Here is a 27,451-nt window from a genome sequence, read left to right on the forward strand (position 1 = left end):
CAATTAATTTTTACCTTATTTTGGGGTAATTTCTTTAATTTTTATTTTAAATAAAAATTTTTTTTTTTTTCTTAATTTAAATCATATTTCAATAAATGATTCTAATTCATAGCACCTAAATAAAGAAACAAAATAAGATAAATAATTATAATTTTAATGATAAAAATACAAAATCAAATAAATAAATAAATTTGATCTCCGTTGTTTTAAAGAAAAATTATTCATTAGAAGTTTAATATTTTTGTAAAATATGAATTAAATTTTATTTTTTAAAAATATATAAAGAAAAAAAAAAAAATTAAATAAATTTATTTCTTTGTACATTGTGTGATGAATTTTTTTTTTTTTTTTTTTATTATATTATTATTGTTCTTCATCACTATCTGTAACATCGGAATCAGAATCAGAGAAATGATCTTTGTTAGAATAATTTTCTTGAATTTTTTGGTAAAACTTTTTATATATATCATCTTTTTCTTTAATTTCAAAAATTTTAGTTTTGTTATTGTATATATATTCTACTGATTTTTTTAAATTTTTTTTAGCTACTTCTTTTTTCAAAGTAAAAATTGGTTTTTCTGTTTTTACTTCTCCTTTGTAATCTATAAGCAAATTATCACATTTATACACATGTCTATATTTATATTTACAATACCATGCACATAAACATCTATTATATATTTTTATGCAGTTATCATTACAAACATTACATTCACATAAATTAAAATGTTGACTTTCTTTCATTTTATTTATTATCCTGTTTTCAATTCTTCTTAAACCAACACATAATAAAAACCTGCCACCATTTCTCCAGTCTATTGGGTAACGAGGAATTAAGCTTGTAGGAATCTGCAAAAATACAAGAATATTTAACAATATATTCATAAATTAAAAAAAAAAAGAAAGTTAAAATTTTATAAAAACCTTTGTTGTTGGATAAACAGGATCATACAATGATTTTCCATGCTGATGATTTCCTAAGAAAAAAGATAATTTAAAAAAAAATTTAGAAGAAATCACAAATTCTTATATATATATATATATATATTTTTAAACCTCTATATCCAATAGGTCTTCTTCCTGTGGGAGCTTTTGGCAATTTCGCTTTTAAAATATCTAACTTTTTTGACATTATTTAAAAAATTAAATATTTTTCTTTCAATTACACCTTTTTTCATATTATAAAATTTATTTTATATTAAATATTTTATTTTATAATTTGTATTTTTTTCATTAGAAATTACAAATTAATATAGAAGAAATAATTAATCTTTAATATCTTTTTTTTAATATAATTTAGTCTACTATTTTAATTTTTATAAAAACAAAAATGAAACTTTATATAACATATATAATGAAGTAATTTATTATTATATTTTTCCTTTTTCTTAAACCATTCAAAATTTAATTGTTTTTAATTTTAAAATATAATATAAATTGGTGCAACGATATTAATCATTATTCATAAATTTTTGTAAATGAAATTAAAAAAAAAAAAAATCAAAGAGAATAAAAATTTTTTTTTTTTTTTTTTTAAATGTAAAATTTTTAATAAATTTAAAATATATACATATATAAATATATGTATATATATGTATATTTATATATATGTATATAGAGTATTTTCTTTTTAACGCGTAAATGCCTCCTATTTAAACTCCATTTCCTTCTTTTAATTTTTCTTTTACACTTTTACTTTTTTTTTCCCTTTTTATTTTTCATTTTTATTTTTATTATTCATTAATATACATATATACATTCATAAAATTAGTTTTTAATCATTAATATGATTTTTTTTAAGACAAATGTTTATGTAAAGAAAAAAAGGTATTAATTTCTTTTTATATTATTTTTTCATTTCTCTTTTATATATATATATATAAACTTTTATTTTAATTCTATGTATGTAAAATATATTTCACTTCAATAATAAATACATAAAAAAATATATTTTTTAAATATACATTTATATATATGTATACTTTTTTTTCATTTATGAATTTATTTTCGTAATGTTAAATTATAATATTTTCAACGTATGAGAATTTTTCCTAACATTTAATATATATTTATATATATATATATATATTATTTACTTTTGTGAATTCTTTTTTTTTTTTAATTTTAAATATTTTTGTAGAAACTTATATAAAACTTCATAATAATTATAATTAAAACATTTGAAATGATTCTACATAAAAAATTATTTATGTAATATTATTTGAATTCATTTATTTGTAATACTTTTACTATATACATATATATATATTTTTAATCATTATTTATTATTATTATTATTATTATTATTATTATTATTATTATTATTATTATTATTATTATTATTATTATTATTATTATTATTATTATTATATTTTTTTTTTTTAATAATTATTTTGAATACATCACATAAAAAATTATATAATGTATTAAAAATAAATTATAAAAATATAAGGTAATAAAAAGTACATGATATTTTTCTACATTTTTTTTTTTTTATTAAAGAAAAAAATTATCTTAAATTTTTTTTAGTGTTACATTTTAAAATAGTATTATATAAATTTTTTTTTTTTTTTTTTTTGGAATATATTATTTTATATAATTAATATGAATAGAATTGAATGGAATATAAAAGATTTATTTGAAAAAGACAAAAATAATAATGAAGATAAAACAAACAAATGTAGTAAAAAGATAAATTACGAAGAAAAAAATGATAACGATTCTTATTCTTCTAGCATAAATGCTTATAAAACTCCTATAATGGTAAAAAAGACTAACCAAACTTCAGAGAACAATCATTATTTTTTATTAAAAAAGAATAGAAACAGTTTTAGTGAAAATGCCCAAATATATAATAAATTAAATAAGAAAATGAATCATAAATTAGCTAATAGATTAACTATAAAACTAAATAGTAACTTAAATAAAAATAATGATTCATATATAAATAGTGGTAATGATAAAACTTCTAATAAATTTAATTTTGCTGACAAAGAAACAAAATCAAGTGGACTTCTTTGGAAGTGCGTAAAAAATGTTTATACTTCTTTTACAACAGCTGTAAAGAAAAATATTTTCATCAATGATAAGAATTTAGAGGATAATCATATTTCAAAAGAGAAATCAATTTCAAATAATTCTAGGATAATTAACAAAAAAATGAAAATCAAAAAATATAAAGACACAATATTAAATGAATCTTGTATATTTTCAAAAAGAAAAAATGATTTAATATCGGATAAATATATGAATAAAAATTCATCATATGATATTAAAATAATTAAAGAGAAAAACTTAAAAAATGGAATTTTACTTGAAACTAATAAAAACAAAAATGATGAACAAGAAACAGAGGATATAAATAAGAAAATAAAAAATTGTTATTATGATTTTTTTGAAGATGATATAAAAAACTTATTTGGATATGATGATTATGAAAAAGTGGAATATTTTAATTATAATAATTATAAGAATAAACAAGATATTCAAAGAAAGCATAATATTTGCGAAAACACAAATAAAAACAATATTGATAAATATAATATTAAACGAAATGATGGTAGCAATAATAGGTATTCATCTAGTTCAAGCTCTTCTGAATTTAATTTTAATAAAATTAATGAAAATGATAACTTTTCATACGATTATATAACATCTAATTTAAAAGACAAAAAAAAAAAAGTTAATAATTTAATTTCAAAGACTAATAGCCAGCATTCATTGCATAATTTATATAATACTGACCTAAGCTCTAACAAAGGTTTTTTTTTTGAATCACCAGGAGATGAAAATATAAATAAAAATGAAAGTTATTATTTTCTTACTGAAAAAAGAAATGGAAATAATAGTAGTGATAATAATATTGTAGTGACTAATAAAAACAAAGATGATCATATTACGCAAAACAAAAGTAATATATTAAGGCCGTATTTCCAGAATAACAATAAAAAATGTAGTAAAGATAATATAAAAAAAAAAATTAATAAAGAATATGGAAATAATGATAGTGATATAAGTGTGAGTAATAGTATTGACAAATGCATTGAAAAGAAAATAGATAAAAATTTTAGCAATAATAAAGACGAATATTTTACGATAAAAAAAAGTAAAGAAAGGGAAAATACAATAAAATGTGTAGATAAATGTGATGAAAAGAACAAAAGCTTGGAAAGTTTCTATTATGAAAATATTTTTAAAAAAAAAAATAAAGAAGATAATGTAATAAATATAATCGATGATGAAGAGGAGTATGCATATAATGAATTAGTTAGTAACTGTGATACTTTTGAAAATCAAAGTTTAAAAAATAAAGATCAAGATAATGGTTACAAAAATACAGAAAATTATAATAGTTTCATTAAAAATAATGAAGAAATAAAAAAAATGAGGAATGAATATAAATCATTAATACAATTGATAGATACATTCATTGATGAAAGTTTAAATGGTAGTGATTTATCTAATTCTTTAATTGATAAAAAAAAAAGTAATGAAGGTGATCGAGAAAAAAAAAATATAAATAATGACTTCAATAAAGATGAAGATAGTATGAAAATCATAGATGGAATTTATAGTGACAATAAAAATAAGTATATTATCTTAAAATATGATGAAGATTCGTTAATTGAAGCATTAGAAAAATTAAGAATTGATAAGAAGAAAAAAAAAGTATATGAAAGAGAAGAGGAAGAAGAAGAAAAAAAAAAAATTACAAAAATAGACAAAAGTATATTTTATAAATGTAATAAAAAGGATCAATATGAAACAGCAATATTTATATTAAATCAAAAAAATGAAAATAAAGTATTAATTGAAAAATTTAATGTTCCCCTATTGTATTCTCAAATAAAATGTTTAATAGATACACAATGGTTAAACGATGAAGTTATTAATTTTTATTTAAGTATGTTACAAGAATATAATGAACAAAAAGTTAAAAACGATTCATCATATTTTCCAAAGATTTTTACTTTTAGTACATTTTTTTTTCAATCATTAAGTTCAAATGGGTGTTACAATTATTGTAAGGTATCCAGATGGACAAAAAGAAAAAAGGTTGATATTTTTTCTTTTGATTTAATTCTTATTCCATTACATGTAGGTGGAAATCATTGGACATTAGGATCGATTAATATAAAAGATAAAAAAATTAAATTATATGATTCTTTAAATATGCCAAATAAAAACTTTTTTGAATATATAAGAAGGTATATCGTTGATGAAGCAAAAGATAAAAAACAGATAGATATTAATATTTCTACGTGGGAATATGATAAAAATGGAAATTCCGAGGTATTTTTAAAAAGCAAAAAAAAAAAAAAAAAATATTAATTTATAATAATATATTTTATTTATAAATATAACATGGCTTTTGAATGTATAATATTATTAAAAATTACTATATTATAATATACCATATATATATACGCGTATTTGAAAACAAAATATTTCTTTTTTTTTAGATTGGGGCACCATTTCAAGAAAATGGATATGATTGTGGAGTATTTACATGTATGTTTGCAAAATGTTTAAGTTTTAATAGGGAATTTGATTTTAACCAAAATGATATAAAGGAAATACGATTAAAAATGGTATAACAAGATATATATATATCATTATATTTCAAATATATTTAAAGAAAAAAAATGTACTTAAGATATATTAATTTAAAAACTTGATATCTTTTATAAATTTCGAAATTATGATTAAGTTATTTATTTATTTATTTTTTTTTATTAACTAAAATTTTTTTTAAATAATTTTATTTTTTTATTTCTTTTTTTTATTAATAGGTTTATGAAATATCAAAAGGATATTTAGCATTTTGATTAATATATTATTATAATGGAAATTGTATAAAATTAATAAAAATAACAAAATGGTACTTATTTTTTTTTAATTTTTTTTTTTTTTTTTTACGTTTTAAATTTAGATATGTACATACACATATTAAAATTATTTCATTTGTTTTTGATATTTATTTTTTTTTCACCTTATTAATTTACATACATATATATATATACATACATTGCTTTAAAATGTTTTTACATTTTTAATTATTTTTCCTTTTTAATTATTAAAACAATTGTTTTTATTTGATAACTAATATACTATACTTTTTATCATGTTAAAATGTAATTTTTTAATATGTTATTTTATTTAATAATAAAAAAGAAACTTATTTTCTGAATTTTTTAAAAACAATGAATATATATATAGAATATTACAAATATTTCCTGAAATATTTATTAATTACTTTTATAAGATGATGATGAAAATTCAAAAAAAGAACAAATAAAACTTAATTTAAAATACAAATATAAAAATTTTTCCAAGTATATATTTAAATTAAAATTTAAAATTAAAATATTAAAAAGTATTTAAAAATAAAAAAAAAAATATTTCAATATTTTAATAGAATAATTCTTTATTATTAAATATTAAGCAAGACAAATGAGCTATTTCACTCCCATAATCATAAATTATATCTTCTTTTTTTTTATTCATAATTTCGTGTTTAAATACACATCTTTTCAATTTACTACCAATATTATCTAGTGTCTACATGAAAAAAAAAAAAAAATTTGTAAAAATAGTAAAATGCATTTTTTTTATGATATATACAAAGTATCTTTTTATTAAAAAACAAATTATTTGTATTTATTTTTAATATATATAGTTCAATTTTAGGAAGATTGTATTAATTTTTATGTGCAATGTACATATATATATATATATATATATTTTTACAAACCTTTATTTGGTTATAAGTACTCTGAGGGATATGAATAAAATCTTTTATTTGTGAAACAATGTTTTCAACTGTTAATGGTTTTTCAATTTTTAAAACGGCACTATCATTATCATAATGATATGGTAAAATAAAATAAATTAAAGGAAATAAATTTTCATTAAAATCTTTTATCATATTATATTGAATATTATATTTTGAAATATCTATACCTACAATATTAACTGATATAGAATTATCTTTAAAAATTTTTGATAAATCAACTAGTAAAGATTTTATATACATATTTAAAAAAATATTATTACTATAAAAAAAAACGATTGTTTTTATATTATTATCTATAATGCTTGTGATATGTTCAGGTTTAATATCTTTATAAGAATGAATGTTTTGTTTAATTTGAAGTATTTTGCACAACTCTCTTTGCTTTTCGTTTTTTTTTTTAATATGAGGTATAAATAAGCATATTAAAAAATGTGGGAAAAATAGCATAAAAGTAAAACATATATAAGGTAAAATTGTTGAGATATATTGATATGTGTATTCTTCTTTAGTTAGTCTTTTTCTATCAATAAGAAAAGAAGATGGATCAACATTATCTTCATATCTTTGTATATTGTAATAATAAAGAGAGTTAATATTTTTTTTTTCAAGATAAGTTTTTTTTTCATCACTTTTAATTTTTTTATTTTCCATAATATTTTTTATATTTATAAATATTTCCTTTTTATTTTGATCTCTATTTAATTTGATATTACTCAAGGATTCTTCGTAAAAATATATGTCAAAATCGTTTTTAATTTCATTTTTTTCTAAAAATTGCACAAATTCTACTAACTTATCAAAATTACTTGGATTAAATAAAATTCGATCATATAATAAATTTGAGTTTTTTTTAACAAGAACAAATTTACCTATCTCATTTATAATAATATTATTGTTTTGTAAAACTTTAAGAAAATTTTCATATTCTTTTAATTCAATTGGTTTTGCATATTTTGAAGGTGTTTTTTCTATATTATTACTACAAATATATTGAGACGAAAAATACATATATTTTCTTTTGTATTTACATTTTAAAATATTTTTTATTTTATGCATACTTTTATTAAAAAAAGGCATCTTCAAATTCTTCCCTTTTTTTTATAAATAAATGTAATTTAATATATTTTTAATTGAAGCAGTAGTATGTTTATTATGTTGCACTTTTTTATAGAATAAAGAAATCATAGTCTTTTTTCTATTATTATCATAATACTATATGTAAATGTCATGAAACTCCTTTTTCTCTTTATTATTTTTTATTTATCTTTATATAATGAAAATTTCTCAAATCTTATAGAATATTTTTCTATTAAAAAAATTATTGCTTGATAAAGGAAAATATATATTTATGTATTAAGAGTAATTAATTTTTTAAATTATGATTATTTTTTACTAATTAGGATAAGTTAAAATATAATAAATAGAGGGAAAAAGAAAAAAAAAAAAAAAAATTAAATAAAATATTAATATATTTATAAACTATAAAAGAAATAAAGTATACTTTTTTTTTTTTTTTTTCATCACTTTTTAATAAACTAAAAATCATTAAAAAAATTACATATTTTTTATAGCATCTTACAAATAATACTTAATTTTAAAAATTGTAATTTAAAAAAAAAAAAGAGAAAAAATTTTCTAAAGTAACTTTTTTTCTCGTGTATATATATTTGTACATAAATTTTTAAAGTAAAATAAAATGTTAACAGTAAAGTTGTGTAGAAATGCATGATTTTAGTATAATTTTTTTTTTTTAATATATGATATTGTAAAAAAAATTACAAATTATATACACAATAATAAAAAAGTTTTTCATTTATTTCTATTACTAAAAAAAAGTATATATATAAAAGTATAGAAACATAAAGATTATTACAAATATATATATTTCTTTATATTTAATTATTTATATATATTTTTTTTAATATGCTGAATAAATAGGAATTGTTTAAAAAGATTCTTTAATTTTTGCTAAAAAAATTAATTAAAAATACATAAAGTTAAAAAAATGAAATTTAATAATTGTATAAATTTAAAGGATGTAAAAAAAAAGAAAAAAAAAAAAGAACAAAAAGGAACAAATGAACATTTTTTATTTGATAATGAAGAAGAATTAGATATAAGTGATCTAAGAAATCAGAATAACAAAAAAGTAGAAAATCGTGTTCAAATAAATCAAGAAGACTTATTATTAAATGTACTAAATATAAATAAAAGATATTTAGAAGAAAATGAAAGAATGAAAAATAATGATATAAATATAAACTCGTATATTATTATAGAGAACTTAAAAAATGAAAAAAAAATCAAAACATATTATGAATTTTATAATTTTACAAAATTTCAAAATATTGATAAAAGCTATGAAAAAAATAACTTAATCAATTTTTATAATGATCAAAATGTTTTTTGTTATTCAAAAGAGGAAATTAAAGTTCAGAAAAATGACTCAACAAGTATAAGCAAGAAATATAAAAAAGAACATAAAAAAAAAACAATAAATATTGCTACCTCTGATATATCAAATATTACGAACTTAAAGTGGGATAATTTATCTAAAAATTATTTATTAGAATGTTGCAATGGTATAAATGGAATTAACTTAAATATTCACAATACTGATTTCATTGAAATACAAGACATCTTTGATGAAAATAGATTAAACAAAATAAAAAATAAAAATTTCTGCTTTTATAAAGACATTAAAATTAAAAAACACAAAAAAGTCAAAAACATAAACTATTATGAAAGTAGTAAAAATAGAAATAAAATTAAAAATAATGATGAAATAGAAAAAAAAAATTTTAATGATAATATTGAAAGTTATAATGAAGAAAAAAAAAAAGAAGAGGAATATTTTTTTTCAGAAATAATAAATGAAAATGATAATAACTATAATAATGTGAATAACACTGAAAATAATGAAAGTAATATCAATAAAGAAGAAATTTATTTGTTAGAAAAAAAAAATGATTTAATTGATTTAAAAGAGAACAAAAGTTCCAGTGAACAGAAGATTTCAAAGAGTTATTCAGGTGATTTTATCGATTTAGATATTGACAAAGAATTTAACTTTAATGATGAAAGTAAAAGTGATAACATAGAAGAAAATATAGAAAAAGGAGAAAGTGAAAAAGAAAATACAAAAAAAAATGAAGACATATTAGATAATAAAAAAGAATACTCTGATAGTATTTTTTCTGATTTTTCCTTTGACTGCAATAATTCAGATGTAGACAATAAAATAAAATCAAGTAATAACAAAAAAGAGAAATTAAATTATATAAAACATGATCAAGTAATATCAGATGAGAAATTAAGTGAAAAGTGTGATTTTAATAATAATGATAGTATTATAGGATTGATAGATGATAATGTTAATGATTTAGAAGAAAATTTATTTGATGAAAATTATACATTTTCAAAAAATAAAATTCAAAGCAAAGATTTTGAGGAGGAAGATATAAATATAAAATTAAAAGATGATGATAGTAGCTATACAAAAAGAAATGAACTGTTTGATAAAAATTACAGTAAATCAAATAAAAGGGAAATAACAAAGGACAATTCTTTGCTATATGATTCCAATTACGATGAAAAAAATGACTCAGCTAATGATCAAAATAATATAGATAATTTAAATAACGTGAATTTACATTTAAATGATGAACAAGAAATTATAAAAGATTTTAATTTAGATAAAAGAAGAAATGGTTTATTGAATAATATATACACTTATAGGAATTACACTAACAAAAAAAATGATTTATATTTCCATGCAGAAAATGATTATAAAAGTAGAAAGAATAAGGATGAGTTTGATTATTTTAAAAATATATATAAAGATTATAAAAATTCTTCTATTTATAATGAATTACATTTATTTGGTCATAACATTGTAAATAACATATATATTTTTATGTTATTAAATTATAAATATATACGTAATTACAATTACAATAATTCAATATATCCTTTTAATTGTGAAGATTATTCTGAATATGTCTTTAAAAATAAATATTCTGATAAAAATATTTTATATGATGAAAATATTATAAATGAAATTTTTAATTCAAATAGTAATAACTATAATTTGTTAAGTGAGAATAATAAAAATAAAAAAAAAAAAAAAAAAAAAGATGAATATAATAATGCAATAATTAATGATGAAGAATATGATCATAAAAATGATGATGATTGTTCCATCTCCGCACTATCTAATAATAATTTCAATATTATTAATAATTCATCTAGTTTAATAAATAATGATTTGTTTTATATGAATATAAACAATTATTTAAATAATAGAAACAATGAAAATTATGAGGATAATATTTATTTAGATAATTTTGCTACTATAATGAAAGATCTGAATATAAATAATATAAGAAGAGAAGATAAAAATACTATTTTGCAAAGAATAAATAAAAAATTATTATATGAGCTAAAAAAAAATACTCATATTTCTTATATTTTAAAAAATTTATTCTTAAAAGAAAAACCTACTTCTGATTTATTGTTTAAATCCTTAATTTATCGTTATGATGAATATAAATTTTTAAAAAATGAATATAATAATGATATTTTAAAATGCAATGGTAACGTTGAAAAAAAAAAAAATGGTGATATTTTTGATAGTAATTATTCACTTGTTGAAAAAAGTGAAATTCGTCTACATAATACAAAGGATAGTTTTTTTCATAATAAAAAATTAAGATTAAAATGTTTAGAGAATACATTAAATAAAACAAAGAACATTATATTTTTTTCTAATTTGAAATTAGATAATTATTATAAAAAAAGAAATCCACATGAAATAGAAAATATGTTAATTTCTAATAATAATGTTTATATTCATACAAGAATGTCAAATGATTATTATTATAATTATGAGCTTTCTAATAAAAGAGGAATAATAGCTTTTTCGAGATTCCATAAGTTGGATTTTAGAACAAATATCGATAAATATTTTTATAATAATGCATATGAAAAATGTAAGAGACAAGAAATAGAGGGAGAGTTTGATTTTTTAAATGTAAATGGAATGAAAAATGAAGGAAAATTATATTCTGATAAAGAAGAAAAGAATTTTATTAATAAGTATGATCATAAAATAAATAAATATAACTACTTGACTAATGTAAATAATAATAATGATATTAATAAACCTTTTGATATCTTAAATATATTACTGGATGACCAGTTTGATTTTAATCCATATATAATAAATATATGGGAAATAGAAAACAATTATGATAATTCTGTTACTTCTGAATATAAAAATAACAAAAATTCAGATAATCAATCATTTTTATTTTTTAATAACTCATGTTTATTATTAAATGATGACAGTCCTTTAGTTATATTGGAATATTTAGAAAAAGACCCTCTAGTACTGTTAAAAATTGGAATGAATAGCAAATTAAATCATTATTTTATGTGTAAAGATGAAGAAAATCTATATTCTTTTGATTATAAAAATAAATTAAAAAAAAGTGTTGAACCCTTTGGAGAAATAAATGTAATAAACAATTCTATCAATTATTTAGGTGTTTCTATTAAATTGAAGAAATCAAAACAAAAATTAACTTTTATTGAAAATGAATTATTTAAAGCTTTTTTATTTACCATTCCAATATATCAAATTGATAATAAGAAAGAACAAAAATTTCATGAAATTGATAATTTTAATGAATCAAATAATCAAAATATAAATTTAAATGATAATAACGTACTACTGAACAGTAACTATTCAAATTATAATAAAAATGATGTTATAGTTAATAAAGATAATGTTATAATGAATGATAAAGCAAATTATAACACTATCAATGATATAAATTATGATTTACAAAAAAATGAAAAAATCAAAAATAATGATATGTACGCTTCTTCAGATTTTAACAAAAAAATTAAATCAAATAACAGTTATATACAAAATAACTATGATTCTCATTTGAATCAGGAAAACCATTTCTATTATACAGATTTTTTGCTTGTAAGAAATTTTTCAAATAGCAAATTTAAATTTTTTTTAAAACCTTTATACGTTGATTTAAAAATGTATAATGAAGAAAATGACAAATATGAAATGAAAAAAGAAATTAAAGGAAAAAATTATAAAGATAGTAACAATTATTCTTTTAATATCACTAATAGTTACAATTATTACTACAGAGAAGAAGAAGAAGAAAAAAAAAAAAAAAAAGAAAGAAATGATAATAATATGGAGAATCAAAGTGAAAAAAATAATATAGAAAGTTTTAATAATAATTATTTTAATTGTATTTTTTATAACGTGGGATTTTTAGATATTAACATAGATATGATAAATCCATTATATAAAAAGTACATAGGGGAAAAAAGAAATTATATAAGAAGTTGGTTAATAAAATTAATTATCAAATATAAAATTAAAGATATTAAAAAAATTAAAGAAATTTTAAAGAAAAAGTTAAGTGCTTTTATCAATGAAAAGGATATTAATGCTATTGTAAAATCGCTTGATTTTAATTTTTTGTTAAGTAAAAGCTACTTAGACGATGTAGATGAAAAGAATTATTATAAAATAAAAAATGTATGTATGATTGAGTGTGTATATCATTATTTACAGTTATTTAAATATGAAGGTATAAACTTTAAAAATATTATAGAGAAAGAAGAAAAATTAAACAAATTAATATCTATTTTAAAAATAGAAAAAGAAAGAGCTACTAATAATATTATAAATGCAAAAAAGAAAATGAATTATATCTATGAAAAATATTGTTATAAAAAAGAAGCAAAAGCTATAGATTTTGATATAAAAGAAGAAAATATTAAATTACCATTAATAAATAATTATAATTTTGTTGGAAATTCTTTTTTTGATAAAAATATGCTAAATTATTTGTTTTATATTAAATATCTTATTTCATATTCTCCATGGAATTTATTAAAAGATTATAGTAATGTTTCTAATTTAAAGAAAAAAGAAAATTATAAATATGAAAAAAAGAAAAAAAAAAAAAAAAAAATGAAGAAAAAAAAGGATGTAAAATATGATGAAGACAATGATACACAAGAAGGTGAAGAAGAAGAAGAAATAGAAACAGATATAGAAAAAAAAGAAAAAGAAAAATTAGAATCAGAATCAGAGTCAAAGTCAGAGTCAGAACTAGAAATAGAAGAAAAAGAAGAAACCGAAGAAGAGAAATATGAAGAAAGGGAAAAAGAAACAGAAAGGGCATCATATGATATTGAGGAAGATAGTGAAGAACATGAAAGACAAAGGGATGATAAAAATGAAACAGATGAAGAATCAGATTATGAAAAAGAAATAGAATCAGAAAAAAATGAAAAAGAAGAGGAATCAGAAAAAAATGAAAAGGAAGAGGAATCAGAAAAAAATGAAAAAGAAGAAGTATCAGAATATGAAGACGAAGATGAAGAGAAAGAAAATGAAAAAGAAGATAAAGAGGAGAATAATTTTGAGGAAGATGAAGATGAAAATGATGAAAAAAAAAAAAAAAAAAAAAAAGTTGTAAAATATAATGAAGAAACAGAAGATGAAGAGAAAAAAGAAAAAGATATTAGTTTAAAAATAAAGAATAATGCTAATAATATAAATAATGACGAAGATTTCATTAGTGATAACATACACAAAAACAGGAAAAATAGTTCTTGCACAAATAAAAAAAAAGCTAGAAAAAATTATGCATATGCTAAATATTTATTTAATCATATTTTATACAATGAAAAATTACAACACAATAAATTATCAAAACAACTGAAAAATAATTCTACTCCAATAGATAATCCTACTGATTTTAAGAAACATAAAAATAACTTGATAAGCATTAAAAAAAAAATTTTTATGCAAAATAATAGTATTTTAAAAAGAGATATAAATAAAAAAGGACATGAATTAGAGAAAAATAAAGCGAATCACAATTTTATTAAAAAGAATAAAAATTCCTTTTTTAATACGAGAATTAAATATAATTTTAGTTATTTTCATACTAAAAAGCATTTGAATCAGGATATTGATAAAACAAAAAATAAAAATAAAAAGTATAATCAATATGATGACGAAGAAGAAAGTAAGGGAGACGATAATGAAGATTATGAAGAAAAAGAAAAAGACGACGAGGATGAAAATTATGATTATGATTTAGATGATGATATAAATTTAAATAAAAAAAAAAGTAGTATGAATAAATATAAAAATGGCAAATGTGAATTAAAAAAAAAAAAAAAAAGACATAATATGTTAATTGATAGATATAGTAATGAGAAAAAAATTAATAAAGATTTTAAAAATATAAAAGAATTCAATAAAAATTATGATTTTCTAAATAATATTAAAAGTGGAGTAAATTTAGGAATTAAAGATATAACGAAAACTCTTTTATATTTGGGTTTTAATATAAATGATATAAAAAAAATGAATAGAAACGAGCAAATAAGTACGATAAAAAAATATATGAAAAAAGGGGCATTAAATAGTGATAACAAAATTATATATATATCAATGATTAAAAAAATTATATGTGAACAATTTAAAAATTTGTATCATCCTGTATATTTAAAATATAATAATAATATTTTATACATAAATGAAAAAAAAAGTTTATTAAATGATAAAAAAATATCTAATTTATATAATAATGAAAAACATAATAAGGTGTATACACTTATAAAAAAAAAAAAGAAAGTAGAGAAAAATAGAATAAATTTAATAAAAAGTTTTTTTTGTGATTCATCAAGTGATAGTCATTCCTCTCATACTTCTTCCTCATCTTCATCTTTATCTTCCTCAAAAAATCTTTATTCTGATAAGGAAAAAGAAAAAAAGAAAAAAAAAGAAAAAAATAATAATGAAGGAAAGAATGAGGATGATGAAGAAGAGGAAAAGAAACATTTAGAAATAATACGTGAAATACAAACAAAAAAAAGTAATTTTGAAGATCATGAGAATAATTATAAATTAATTCACTGTCTGAAATGGACAAGGATATACATAAGAAGAAGTGATAATAGCATATGTGAATTTGAAAATTTTGAGAATAACAATATTGATGAAAATGGTAGTAAAATAAAACCATCATTTAAATATAGTGATGAAAATCTAGAAAAAATAAAGGAAGATGAAAAAAAAAATTATTCTTTTGAGAACTTAAAAAGTAAAAACAACATATTATTAAAAAATTCGTTTAAAAATATTGAAAAATATCTTGTTAATGAAAATAATAAAATAGAAAATGTGCAGACTTTATATATATATGGAGAGCAAAATATAAATATCTTTTTAAAATGGAAACATTTTAGAAATATGTTAAAAAGATACTTCACTCTTTTAAATAATAAAAAAGATGAAAAAGAAGATATAAATGAAGAAGAATATTTAAAAGATAATTCAGAGCATAAACTGAATTCCTATAATGAAGATATAATACATGATGAAAATATATGTTTTAGTCAATTTAAAAAAAGAAAAAAGAAAAAAAAGAAAAAAGGTTTATCAGCAAGTTTTAAAAACATACTTAATATATTTCCAACTATAGGAGAAGATATAAAAACGTGGAATATAAGTAAAAATACTCTAGAAAATAATGATTTGAAAAATGAGAAAAAAAAAAATAATAAACCTGGTGAAAATACTGATAGCAAAGAGAAAAAAAGAAAAATTAATGAAATATATAGTGATAATAAAAATGTAGTAAGTAAAAAATTTATGAACACGAATTACTCAATGAACAATAAGAAACATAACAAAAATCTGCATAATATTAGTAAAGATTCTTCCATCACTGCGCCAATTAAAATAACAGCAAAAAAAAATAAAATTAGTAAATCAAAATCAAAAAGTCAAGGAAGCTACAATAAAACAAATACTATAAAAGAACATGAAAAAGAAAAAAAAGGAGATGATAAAAGTAACGAAGAAAAAAAATCTCAAAAAAATCAAATAAAAAAAACTAGTTCTATTAACACAAATGGAAAAGAAAATGAGGAAGAAAAAAAAACTAAAAAAAAAAGAAAGAAAAGTAAAGAAGAGAAAGAAGAAAAAAAAACTAAAAAAAAAAGTCATGAATACAATAATAATATTAATTTAACAGATAAAAGTATTAGAAAAACTACTAGTTTATCAGAAGGAAGTACCAATTCAAATGTATATAACAAAAACGTAGAAGAAAAAAAACGTAAAAAAATGAAAAAAGGAAACACTTATAATAATATAAAAGAAATAATTGAAAAATTTAATGAAAATTTATTAATAATTATGAATGAAATTTCTCAGGTATCACACTATAAACCCTTTTTAAATGAAGTTAATGAAACTTATGCACCAATGTATTATAGTGTTATTAAAAAGCCAATGTATATAAATAAAATAATTTTTAGGTGTAGAAAAAGAAAATATAATAATTTAAATTTATTTTTTGATGATGTTAATTTAATTGTTAATAATTGTAAACTTTATAATACTCCCACCTCATTAAGTTCTTATCTTTGTGTTATTGTTGATAATATGTTTAAAGAAATTGTAAATAAAGTAAAAATTGATGACAATTTACAAAATTATAATAATATTTTAACAGAGCATTTTTATAAAAATAAAAATTTCTACAATACATGGGAATGTTTTAATATGGAAAATAATGATATATGTAATTATTCATCTAATAGCTTTAAAAAATTAAATGATCTAATCATTAACAATGCAAAACAAGAAGGGTTTTCAAATAATTCTATGCTCTCTTTAGATATGCTTTCAGATGAAACTAATAAAAATTCTAGTATATTAGATGTAGAAATGACTTCTAATATAGCAAATTTTATGAATAGTAATAATTCTCTTAATATGAAAAGTTGCACATTGACAGATAAATTAAATGAAAGTAACATAAGTTATCAAGATAATACAGAAGATAAAGAGGATAAAAATGATCAAGAACACATAGAAAATTAAGATTATTATAAAAAAGTGTATAGCAAAAAAAAAAAAAAAAAAGGAATAATAATAATAATAATAAGATAAATTAAAAAATATAAATAAAATATAAAATAACATAGCAAAGATTTTTTATTAGTAACTGAGAAGGATTTTCATACTATACCCACCTGTTTTTACACATATATATATACTTTTTTTTTGTGTATGTTTTACCGAATATTATATAAATACATTTTATTTATTTTAGTTTTTTTTTTTTTTTTTTTGAATACATCTTTTATTACTACAATTCTATGCATTTTCATTACTTTTATTTTTAAATGTAATCTATAAGAATAATTTTTGTTTAGTTTTTATTTTAAAATATTGTTATGGGACATTTATTTAATATTTTAAAGGTATATTTTATTATCTTATTTGATTAAATTTTAAGAAATATTCTTTTTTTTTTCTTTTTTTTTTTTTTTTTTTTTGTATGTATCAATCTATACAATAAAAAAAAGATTCATAAAAGAATACTTTTTAAATTAAAAATTTTACTAATTTTTAAATAATATATATATGTATAGAATGTGTAGGCAATATTTTATGAAAAAGTAAAAAAAAAAAAATTTATATTGAAATGGACCTCAAAAAATAAATAAAAAAACAATATTAATCTTTTTTTTTTTTTTTAATTCTCAAACAATTATTTAACTGATCCAAATTAATTATTTTTTATAAATATTTTTTTTCTTTTTCTTTTTATATTACACGAGAAGCTAAGTGAAAAAAAAAAAAAAAATATATTTAACAGATAAATATAGAATTTTTTTTTTAAATGAACATATATAATTTTTAATAAATTAAATGAGTAATACAATATATCTGCAGCAGTAAATTTTTTATGGTTTATTTCCAAGAATACATTTAAGGAATTTTTGAAGTTTTTTAATTTCCCCATTTTACTAAAAAAATAAAATAAATATTTACATTTTTTCATAAAATAGTAACTTTATATTCTGATTGAATGAATTTAAACATTGTTAAAAGAACATATGAATGCTTATATACACATCAAAAAGTACAAAAAAATAAAAAATGGAAAGAAGGGCATTGTGAGATAATAGTTAGTTATGGAATGACCAAAATAAACTTGTTAAATTTGAATAAAGTTTGTATAGAAAGTTCAGTAAGTAATTTAATAAATTTTGATAACATTGAAGAAGAAATAGAATTATCTTGCCATTTAATTCAGCTTATAGATATTAGTAATTATACTGAAAATGAGGTAAAAAATGAAAAAATTAAAAAAAGAATAAATACTTTTTCATCAGAAAATTTTGATCTAAATAAAAAAAAAAAAGCAAGTCACGATTTAAATTCAAATGAAAATGACGATAAAACAAATAAAGAGTTAAATAACAAAAAAAAAATAGCATATTCAAATAGATACTTAAATTGTTATATTAATAAAAATAACAAATTTGAAATACCAAGAAAAATTAATTATGAAATAAATGAAAGCAAAAAGGAAGAAGAATCAGAAAAGGATGAAGAAAAAAAAAAATATTATACATTAACTTACAATAATGTTAAGAATAATACAAGTGATATTAACCTAAGATATGAAGAAGACAATGAAAAAAAAAAAAAAAAAGAGAATAAATTTATAAGTGTGACGTACACGAACAAACATTTATTTAATACAAAAAAAAAAAATGTGAAATGGTTTGATGGATATATTATGAAAATGGGGAACACAATGACATTATATAATATTTTAGAAGAAATACTGTTTACAAAAAAAAAAGAGAATATAACAAATGATGAATATATTACTTTTGGGAATTTCATTGTTTATAATAATTTCTTATGTAAATCAGACAATGAAGAAATTCAGAAAAATAGATATCCTTTTTCAAATAATTATAGATGCACTAAAAATAATAAAATATACAATTTACATGATATAAATAAAAGAGATATTTATCAAGAAGACAAAAAAAAAAATTTATATGATATAAATATAAAAACTTCTGATAAAGAATGCACACCAATAAGTTTAAGTAAGGAGAATCACTTAAATATTTATCAAAGTGGAAATAATTCACATTATAACACAGATAGAGATTTTAAATATTATAATCAAGAAAATGGTCCATCTAATATATTAACAAACCAAAAAAATATTAATGACAAAAATTTTAATGAAATTCATAATAAAACAATAGCATATAAGCTTTTAAAAAAGAATCATTCTGGTTCCTGTAGAAATGAGGAGTATGAAATCTCTTTTTATAAGAGTGATGATAAAAAAGTTGTTCTTTTTTATGAAAATAATCAATGTAATAATAAGTATGAAGAAATAATTAATATAAGTAAAATAGTAAGTAAAAATAATTTTTCATACACAAATATTTTTAAAAATAACTTTTATATGCCATTAGCTTCTGAAATTATAAGTTATATACAAAAAGAAAATTTAGATAAAACAAATAATAGAAATAGTGAAGAAATCCCTCAATTAAATAAATTCACAGGTGATTTTGAATCAAAAACTACTACTAATAATAATAATGATAATAATAAAGATAATAAGGATAATAATAATAATAGTAGTGATAATAAAAATAATAATAATAATAATAGTAGTGATAATAAAAATAATAATAATAATAATAGTGATAATAAAAATAACAATAATAATAATAGTAGTGATAATAAAAATAATAATAATAATAATAGTAGTGATAATAAAAATAATAATAATAATAATAGTAGTGATAATAAAAATAATAATAATAATAATAGTAGTGATAATAAAAATAATAATAATAATAATAATAATAATAATAATAATAATAATAATAATAATAATAATAATAATAATAATAATAATAATAATAATAATAATAATAATAATAATAATGACAATAGTAATAATAGCAACAATTTTGCTTATAATGATATGAAAAAAATATTTTCAATAGAATATTTACAAAATAAATCAACTCATTTACTTAATTTTGGCAATTATGAAAGTGCACTTAGAACAGAAAATGAAAAATGTTACTTAAATAACAGTTTAAACAACTTAGAAAACACACATGAAAATATTACAAAAGAAAATTTTAATAAATGTAATGATTTCTTTCAAACCAGTTTAAAAAAAAATAATAGAGAGTTCATCTTACATAAAAATATAATTGTTGAGGAACATATAAAAGACACTTCTGATTCTGAATTGTATGAAATAAAAAATATGAGTATTTTTGATTCTAATAATAATGATTTTTGTAATGACGATATTGAAAGTATTAACAAAAATAATTTGTTCTTACCTATATATATAACTATTTTAAAAAATAAAATAAATATAAGGAACAAATTAAATGAATTACAATATTATAAAATACCAAATTTTTTTAATAACAAATCAGAATATATTTTATATTTTATGAATGCTATTCTTTTTCAAATATATTATGAAATTAAGAATAAAATTTTATTTCTTCATAATAACTTAATATATTCATTAAGTCAAATGATTGATGAACAAACTAATTGGAAAAATATTAAAAATAATTATATTGAGGAAAATCTTAATTGTTCTAGGAATAATAATTTAAAATTAGATAAACAAAAACAAAATTTTATATCGGATTTTTTGAGTGAAGAAAAACATAAATATAATAATTCAGAAGATGATTATTTCTTATTATTACAAAATGTGAAAGTAATCTGTAGTGTTCAAGATGAAACTTTTAGTAAATATAGTAAAAAAAAAAGTAAATTCTTTTTGAAAATCAGTGAAAATGATAGTCTGTTAATACAAAAAAATAGCACAAAAAAGGTAGAAGATCCAAATAGATACATTAGTGCAAATCATATAATACTTTTAAGTAAAAAGAATTCTTTTCTTGATGATAAAGATATGTTAATTTTTATTACTAAATGGAATTCTATAAAAAGTGATCATTTAGAAATTTTCCCTTTGAATTTAGAAACTTTTACATATATGAATGAAGTATTTGAAAAAGAAAAAAGTGAAACAACAAAAGAATATCTTTATTTTTTACAAAGATACAAGAAAAAGGATTTTTCTTTATGCTTATTTTTAATTAAAGTTTTTGATCATATGGATAATTTAAAGTATTTATTTTACTTTTATAAGAAAACAGATAAAATAAAAAAATGCAAAAATGTTATTCAAAACAATATGGACAATAATGATGAAAACTTCGATTTCATATTAAGTAAACTAGGAATAAAGCAATATACAAGAAATGAGGCCAAGGAATTTATAAAATTAAATAATGTTAGCACTCATTATAAAAATGAATTAATATTAGATATAAAAAATAATAATAATTTAAACAAAAAACAAAAAACTATACTTGAACATGTAATTAATTGGTTTAAATATAATCATGAGGAAGACAAAGAAAATGATAAAAAAGAAAATGTAATAATAGATAATGAAAATAATAATGGTGGTTTACTTGTAAATGGAATATTTGGATCTGGTAAAAGTACTCTTATTTGCAATGTTATTTTATATTTAGATAAAATATTAAGTTTTGAGGAAAAAAAAATAAAAAAAAATAAAAGCATTATAAAAGAAAGTGATAATGAAAAAAATACAAAACAAAGTAAAAATTTAAAAAAAAATAATGATGATGAAAAAGATATTAAAAAAAAGAAAGAAAAATATGAAAGTAAAAATCTTAACAAAAAAATATTATTGATGTGTAACACAAACTTAGGAGTTGATAATATTCTTTTAAAATTAAAGTTTGATTTTGATTTCTATAATTTTGCTAGAATAGGAAATATTTTTGAAATAAATTTTTTTTTAATTACAAATTATATTAATATAAATTCAAAAGAAGAAAAAAGAATCGAGGAACTTGTAAGTTATTTAGAAAAAATAAGCAAAAAAACAGATAATTTTTTCAATAATTTCAATAAGAAAGATATTAAAGAAGATAATGATAAAAAATCAAGTAATTTTTCTAATATAGATTTACATAAAATAAGTGATAATTTAAATAAGGAAGAAAAAAATTATGTAGAAAATTTAAGTACTGATGATAAAGATAAAATGAGAATTGAAGATATAAATAAAATAAGAAATTCTGATATATTGATAAATATATTAAAAAAAAAAAAAGACTTTGTTTTAAAAAATAAATATAAAAACAAAAGAGTTATAGCAGGAACTTGTAAAAGTTTATATATCTTTGAAAAATTAAATTCGGTAAAAAAAAGTATTGATTATTTAATTGTTGATGAATGTACTCAAATAGATGAATTAACCCTTTTAAAATTTTTTATTAAATTCCCAATAAAGAAATTTATATTTATTGGCGATATAAAACAACTCAGTTTTGTTTTAAAAAGTAAAAGTGATTTAACACGTAGTATGTTTTCTAGATTTATTGAAAATGAGTTATTTATCAAAAATTATTCTATAAAATATGAAGATGAGTTAAATAGTACAAATGATAATAGAAATTGTGACAGTAATCAATTATATATAAATAAAATAATTGATGAAATAAATAATTTAAATGAAATAACATTTTCCGCTTTGAAAGATAATTTATATGAAAAAATGTTTGAATTAGATGATGAGAAAAATGATAGAGAAAACGATATCCTAAAAAAAAACTATATAGAAAAGAATAGAATCGATTTAGCTAACGTTTTATGTATTAATAAATTAGTAATTATGAATAAACAATATAGATGTCATCCAAGTATAAGTAATTTATGTAGTCAATTATTTTATAATAATCATATAAAAAATGGAAAAAGTACAAAGAAAATCAAAATTCTTTACAATAAATATAATTCTCATATAAATTTAATTTTAATAAAAAAAAATTATAAAGAAATAAAATATAATTCTTCATATGTTAATATATTAGAGGCTAACATCATTTTAAATATATGTGAAAATATGATTGATAGTAATATTAAGCCTGATGATATAGGAGTAATAACTTTATTTAAATATCAGTCTTTTTATATCAAAAACAAAATGAAACATTTAAAAAACTACGATCAGTTAAAGAAAATAAAAGTGAGTACAGTGGATGCCTTTCAAGGTATAGAAAAAGAAATAATTTTATTTTCATGTGTCTTATGTTCTTTTTTAAATGAAAATAGGTCTAACGTTTCATCTAGTGATCATATAATATATAATAATAATATGAATAATAAAATTCATAATAGCAAAATGAATAATTTATGCGAAAATAATACAATAAATATTGACGAACTTCCTAAAAATATATCTAATGAAAATTTATCATATAATTCCAATCATTATTATGAACATTTTTATGAAAATAAAAACAGAATAAACGTAGCATTAAGTAGAGCAAAAAGTCAACTAATAATTATTGCCCATAATAATTTTATAGAAAAAAATGATATATGGAAATATATAAAATTCAAATCTAAAGTATACTATTATGATTAGTTGGTTTGAAAATATAAATATGTATTTAATATTTTTTAACAAAAAAAAAAAAAAAAAAAAATTCATAATTTTTTAAATTATTAATAAAATATATAATATATTACTATTTTTACTCATTATATATATAAATATTCAATTCAAAATTTAATTTTTTTTTTCTCTTTTTTTCTATTTTAATGAATATATATATTTTTTAAGTAAATTAAATATTCTTTATATATATTTTTAATGATATACTGTTTCTATAAAAAAATTTTCCTTTTTTTCGGTTATTTGTTAGATAGGTACTACGTACCTCTTAGCTTCATGATTTATAACATTATAAACAGTAAATGTTTTTTTTTTAGTAAAAGATAAATCTGAATTTGATATAATAGAATCACTTGTATTATCAGAAGCATAAGAAATGAAACTATTACAAGTGTTATCAGATAAACATATAAAATGAGGTAAAGGATATAAAAATAAAAAAGAAGAATAGCGTTTTAATATTCTGTTATCATGTGGAATTGGATAAATATGACTTTGACCAATTATTGTTGATATTAAAATTTTTTGTAAATTTTGTTTATCCCCATCACTTGCATTTATTGAAGAACTCCAAATTAAATCATTCAAGACATCATGTCTAAAGAAAATCATTTTTCTATTAAAATGTCTAATTCTACATGGATTTGTAGAAAAAATTATTCTTTTTTTACAAGAAAAAAATGATTGAATATTCTGTTCAAATTTTCTAATATAATAAGGAAGAATTGGGAATTTGGGTATACTATTTTTGCAAGCACATGGATCATTTTTACCAGGAATAAATATTAAATAACAATTTTGTAAAATTAATTTAAATTTTGAAATTAATAAAAGAGATAATTTCTCAAAACCTTTCATATATAGATTATTAAAATTTTTATTATAATCAAACTTTAAACTTATAAAATCTCCCATGAATATAAATCCGATAGGTAATTCATTTTCAGGGTAAGTGTTTACATATAAAGATAACATCTTATCCAGTATTTCAAAAGTATATGGATTATCTAAATATATATCATGCATAATTATCCAGTTTTGTTTCTTATCATTATTTTTTACAATAATTTCATATTCAGATATTTCTTTTTTTTCATTTTCATTTTCAAAATCATAAAACAAATCTTCTTCATTTTTTTCATCATCATAATTTCTATAAAAAAAAATTGAAATATATATATATATATATATATATATATAATATGTTTTAATAATATTAATGTAATATTATAATTAAAAATATAATAATATTTATAGTTACATAGATAATATTAATTGTTAAAACCTGGGTGGATGCATTATCTCAGTAACATAAAAAGTTTTATTTAATAATTTCATTTTTCCTTGAAGCAAAATAAGATGACCAATGCAATATATACCAGGATTAATTATGCAATTTTTGTTAATAAATAATTTTATTTCATTTCTAACACCTTGTATAACTAAATCACCATCTCTATTTAATCCTAAAATACCAATAATATGTTGGTGTTCTATATTTGTTAATTTAATTGCATCAACTGAAACAATTATTGTTTTATCTTTTATATGTATTTCATTGATTGCATCAGACCAAAATAAAACTGATGGGTGTCCTTTAGTTTTTTTTGTTAATAAATGATATTTTAATTCATAAAATTCTACATCAGTATTAGAATTTATATACTCATTATAATTTTCGATAGAATCAACTTTTTTCTTTTTTAAAAATTTCATTTTTTTTTCATCATAATAAAAGTGGTTTAAATCTAAAAAAATGTTGTATACTTTTATACCATCACTATATTTTTCTTTGTATATTTTAATTGATTCTTCATATATCTTTTCTTTATATTCTAATATTATTTTTTCTAAGTCTTTTATATTCAAATTATAATCTTCTTCAAACCTTTCTCTATATTCTTTAACTATATAGTACATCATATCTGAATCAAATTTTGTGATATCAACTATCTTATCTTCTTCTTTAGCTTTTCCTTCTATTACTTTTTCTTCTTCTATATAACTATGCTCATATATAAAATTCAAACAATCTAAATCGACATTAATATTATGATCATATAAATAAGAATATAAAGAAATGTGACTAATAGAACCATTAAAAGCTAAAAACACTTCATCAATGATACTTCCTCCTTCATTTTTTATTTTTATAATGTGTTCTTCAATATTAGTTAAGTATAAATTTATATTTTTAATGTCATTTTTCGTTATATTATCGATAATATTTTCTTTTATATATGTATTCATTTTATCTTTAATGATATATATATACTAAAAAAATAAAGAACATAAGAAAATGATATTCACAAGTACTTTTAATAATTTTTATTCATCTTTTTGAATAATGAACTTGAAATATTATTTTATCTTATAATTTATTTATTATTATTAATATTTTTTTTTTTTTTACTAAAAATAAAGGTAAAATAATATATGTTTTCTAATATTATACATCATACATTTTTATATTTTTTATTTGTATTTTTTTTTTTTTTTTAAATTTACATTAATAATAACGGTTGATTATTTTTTTAACATTTGTCTATAATTATTTTTAAATATTCAAAAAATCAAATGTTTTTATTTAGAAAATTTTCTAAATTTTTTTTTTGTTTTTTTTCTTTCAATATATATATTTTTATCTTTTTTTTTATAGAAACCAAAAAAAAAAAAAAAAATTAAAGTAAAATAAAATAAAAGCTTAAATTTGTATTTAATGAATTATAATTTTTTAGATAAATATTATTGCGTGTTCTTTATTTGTAAAATTTTAAAAATGTAATATATGCAAACGTCTTAAAAATACTGATATTAATTGGTGAAAAATATAATGAAATATTCATTTTTTTTTTAAACACTAAACTTTTATATTATCATAATTTTGTATTTTTATTAATTTAAATGAATACATTGACTATCCATATTTATTGAAAGAGGTTCACTTTTTAATTTTTTATAAATACAGAAAGTATTTCACAAAAATTATATAGCAACCTTTTTAAAATTTTATATAAAAAAAAAGTTACTGTATGTTAATTTTTATTCCATATAATTAATGAAAATTACTAAAAGTAAAAGAAATACTTGTGTAGAAATAAAGGGATAATATAATAAATAATTGTTAATACATATTAGAAAAGGATATTAAATGTAGACATATTTTTATTTTTTTATTTTATCCTAGTAAAAAATGAAAAATAACACATTAGAAATC

At 17.8% G+C, this 27,451-nt stretch overlaps 6 protein-coding genes across 6 annotated transcripts; 3 read left to right on the plus strand and 3 right to left on the minus strand.

Moving 5' to 3' along the window:
* Window positions 1-363: 363 nt before the first annotated feature.
* On the minus strand, window positions 364-1,132 carry PRELSG_1449800 (conserved Plasmodium protein, unknown function; the record flags this gene model as incomplete). The annotated part of the gene is made up of 3 exons (XM_028679585.1): window positions 364-849; window positions 925-977; window positions 1,057-1,132. 3 exons carry the CDS (start codon window positions 1,130-1,132, stop codon window positions 364-366), a joined length of 615 nt encoding a protein of 204 aa, XP_028535284.1.
* A 1,472-nt stretch (window positions 1,133-2,604) lies between these two features.
* SENP1 (sentrin-specific protease 1, putative) lies at window positions 2,605-5,828 on the plus strand (the record flags this gene model as incomplete). The annotated part of the gene is made up of 3 exons (XM_028679586.1): window positions 2,605-5,292; window positions 5,463-5,591; window positions 5,793-5,828. The coding sequence occupies 3 exons, from the start codon at window positions 2,605-2,607 to the stop codon at window positions 5,826-5,828; spliced, it is 2,853 nt and encodes a 950-aa protein (XP_028535285.1).
* Window positions 5,829-6,411: 583 nt separating this feature from the next.
* On the minus strand, window positions 6,412-7,873 carry PRELSG_1450000 (conserved Plasmodium protein, unknown function; the record flags this gene model as incomplete). The annotated part of the gene is made up of 2 exons (XM_028679587.1): window positions 6,412-6,561; window positions 6,755-7,873. The coding sequence occupies 2 exons, from the start codon at window positions 7,871-7,873 to the stop codon at window positions 6,412-6,414; spliced, it is 1,269 nt and encodes a 422-aa protein (XP_028535286.1).
* Window positions 7,874-8,801: 928 nt separating this feature from the next.
* PRELSG_1450100 (conserved Plasmodium protein, unknown function) lies at window positions 8,802-17,747 on the plus strand (the record flags this gene model as incomplete). Its single annotated transcript, XM_028679588.1, has 1 exon — window positions 8,802-17,747. The coding sequence occupies one exon, from the start codon at window positions 8,802-8,804 to the stop codon at window positions 17,745-17,747; it is 8,946 nt and encodes a 2,981-aa protein (XP_028535287.1).
* A 994-nt stretch (window positions 17,748-18,741) lies between these two features.
* PRELSG_1450200 (conserved Plasmodium protein, unknown function) lies at window positions 18,742-24,204 on the plus strand (the record flags this gene model as incomplete). The annotated part of the gene is made up of 1 exon (XM_028679590.1): window positions 18,742-24,204. One exon carries the CDS (start codon window positions 18,742-18,744, stop codon window positions 24,202-24,204), a length of 5,463 nt encoding a protein of 1,820 aa, XP_028535288.1.
* A 276-nt stretch (window positions 24,205-24,480) lies between these two features.
* PRELSG_1450300 (DNA polymerase epsilon subunit b, putative) lies at window positions 24,481-26,484 on the minus strand (the record flags this gene model as incomplete). The annotated part of the gene is made up of 2 exons (XM_028679591.1): window positions 24,481-25,387; window positions 25,520-26,484. 2 exons carry the CDS (start codon window positions 26,482-26,484, stop codon window positions 24,481-24,483), a joined length of 1,872 nt encoding a protein of 623 aa, XP_028535289.1.
* Between the last annotated feature and the right edge of the window lie 967 nt (window positions 26,485-27,451).

This window comes from Plasmodium relictum, assembly GCF_900005765.1.
Source record: "Plasmodium relictum strain SGS1 genome assembly, chromosome: 14".
Lineage (NCBI taxonomy): Eukaryota > Apicomplexa > Aconoidasida > Haemosporida > Plasmodiidae > Plasmodium > Plasmodium relictum.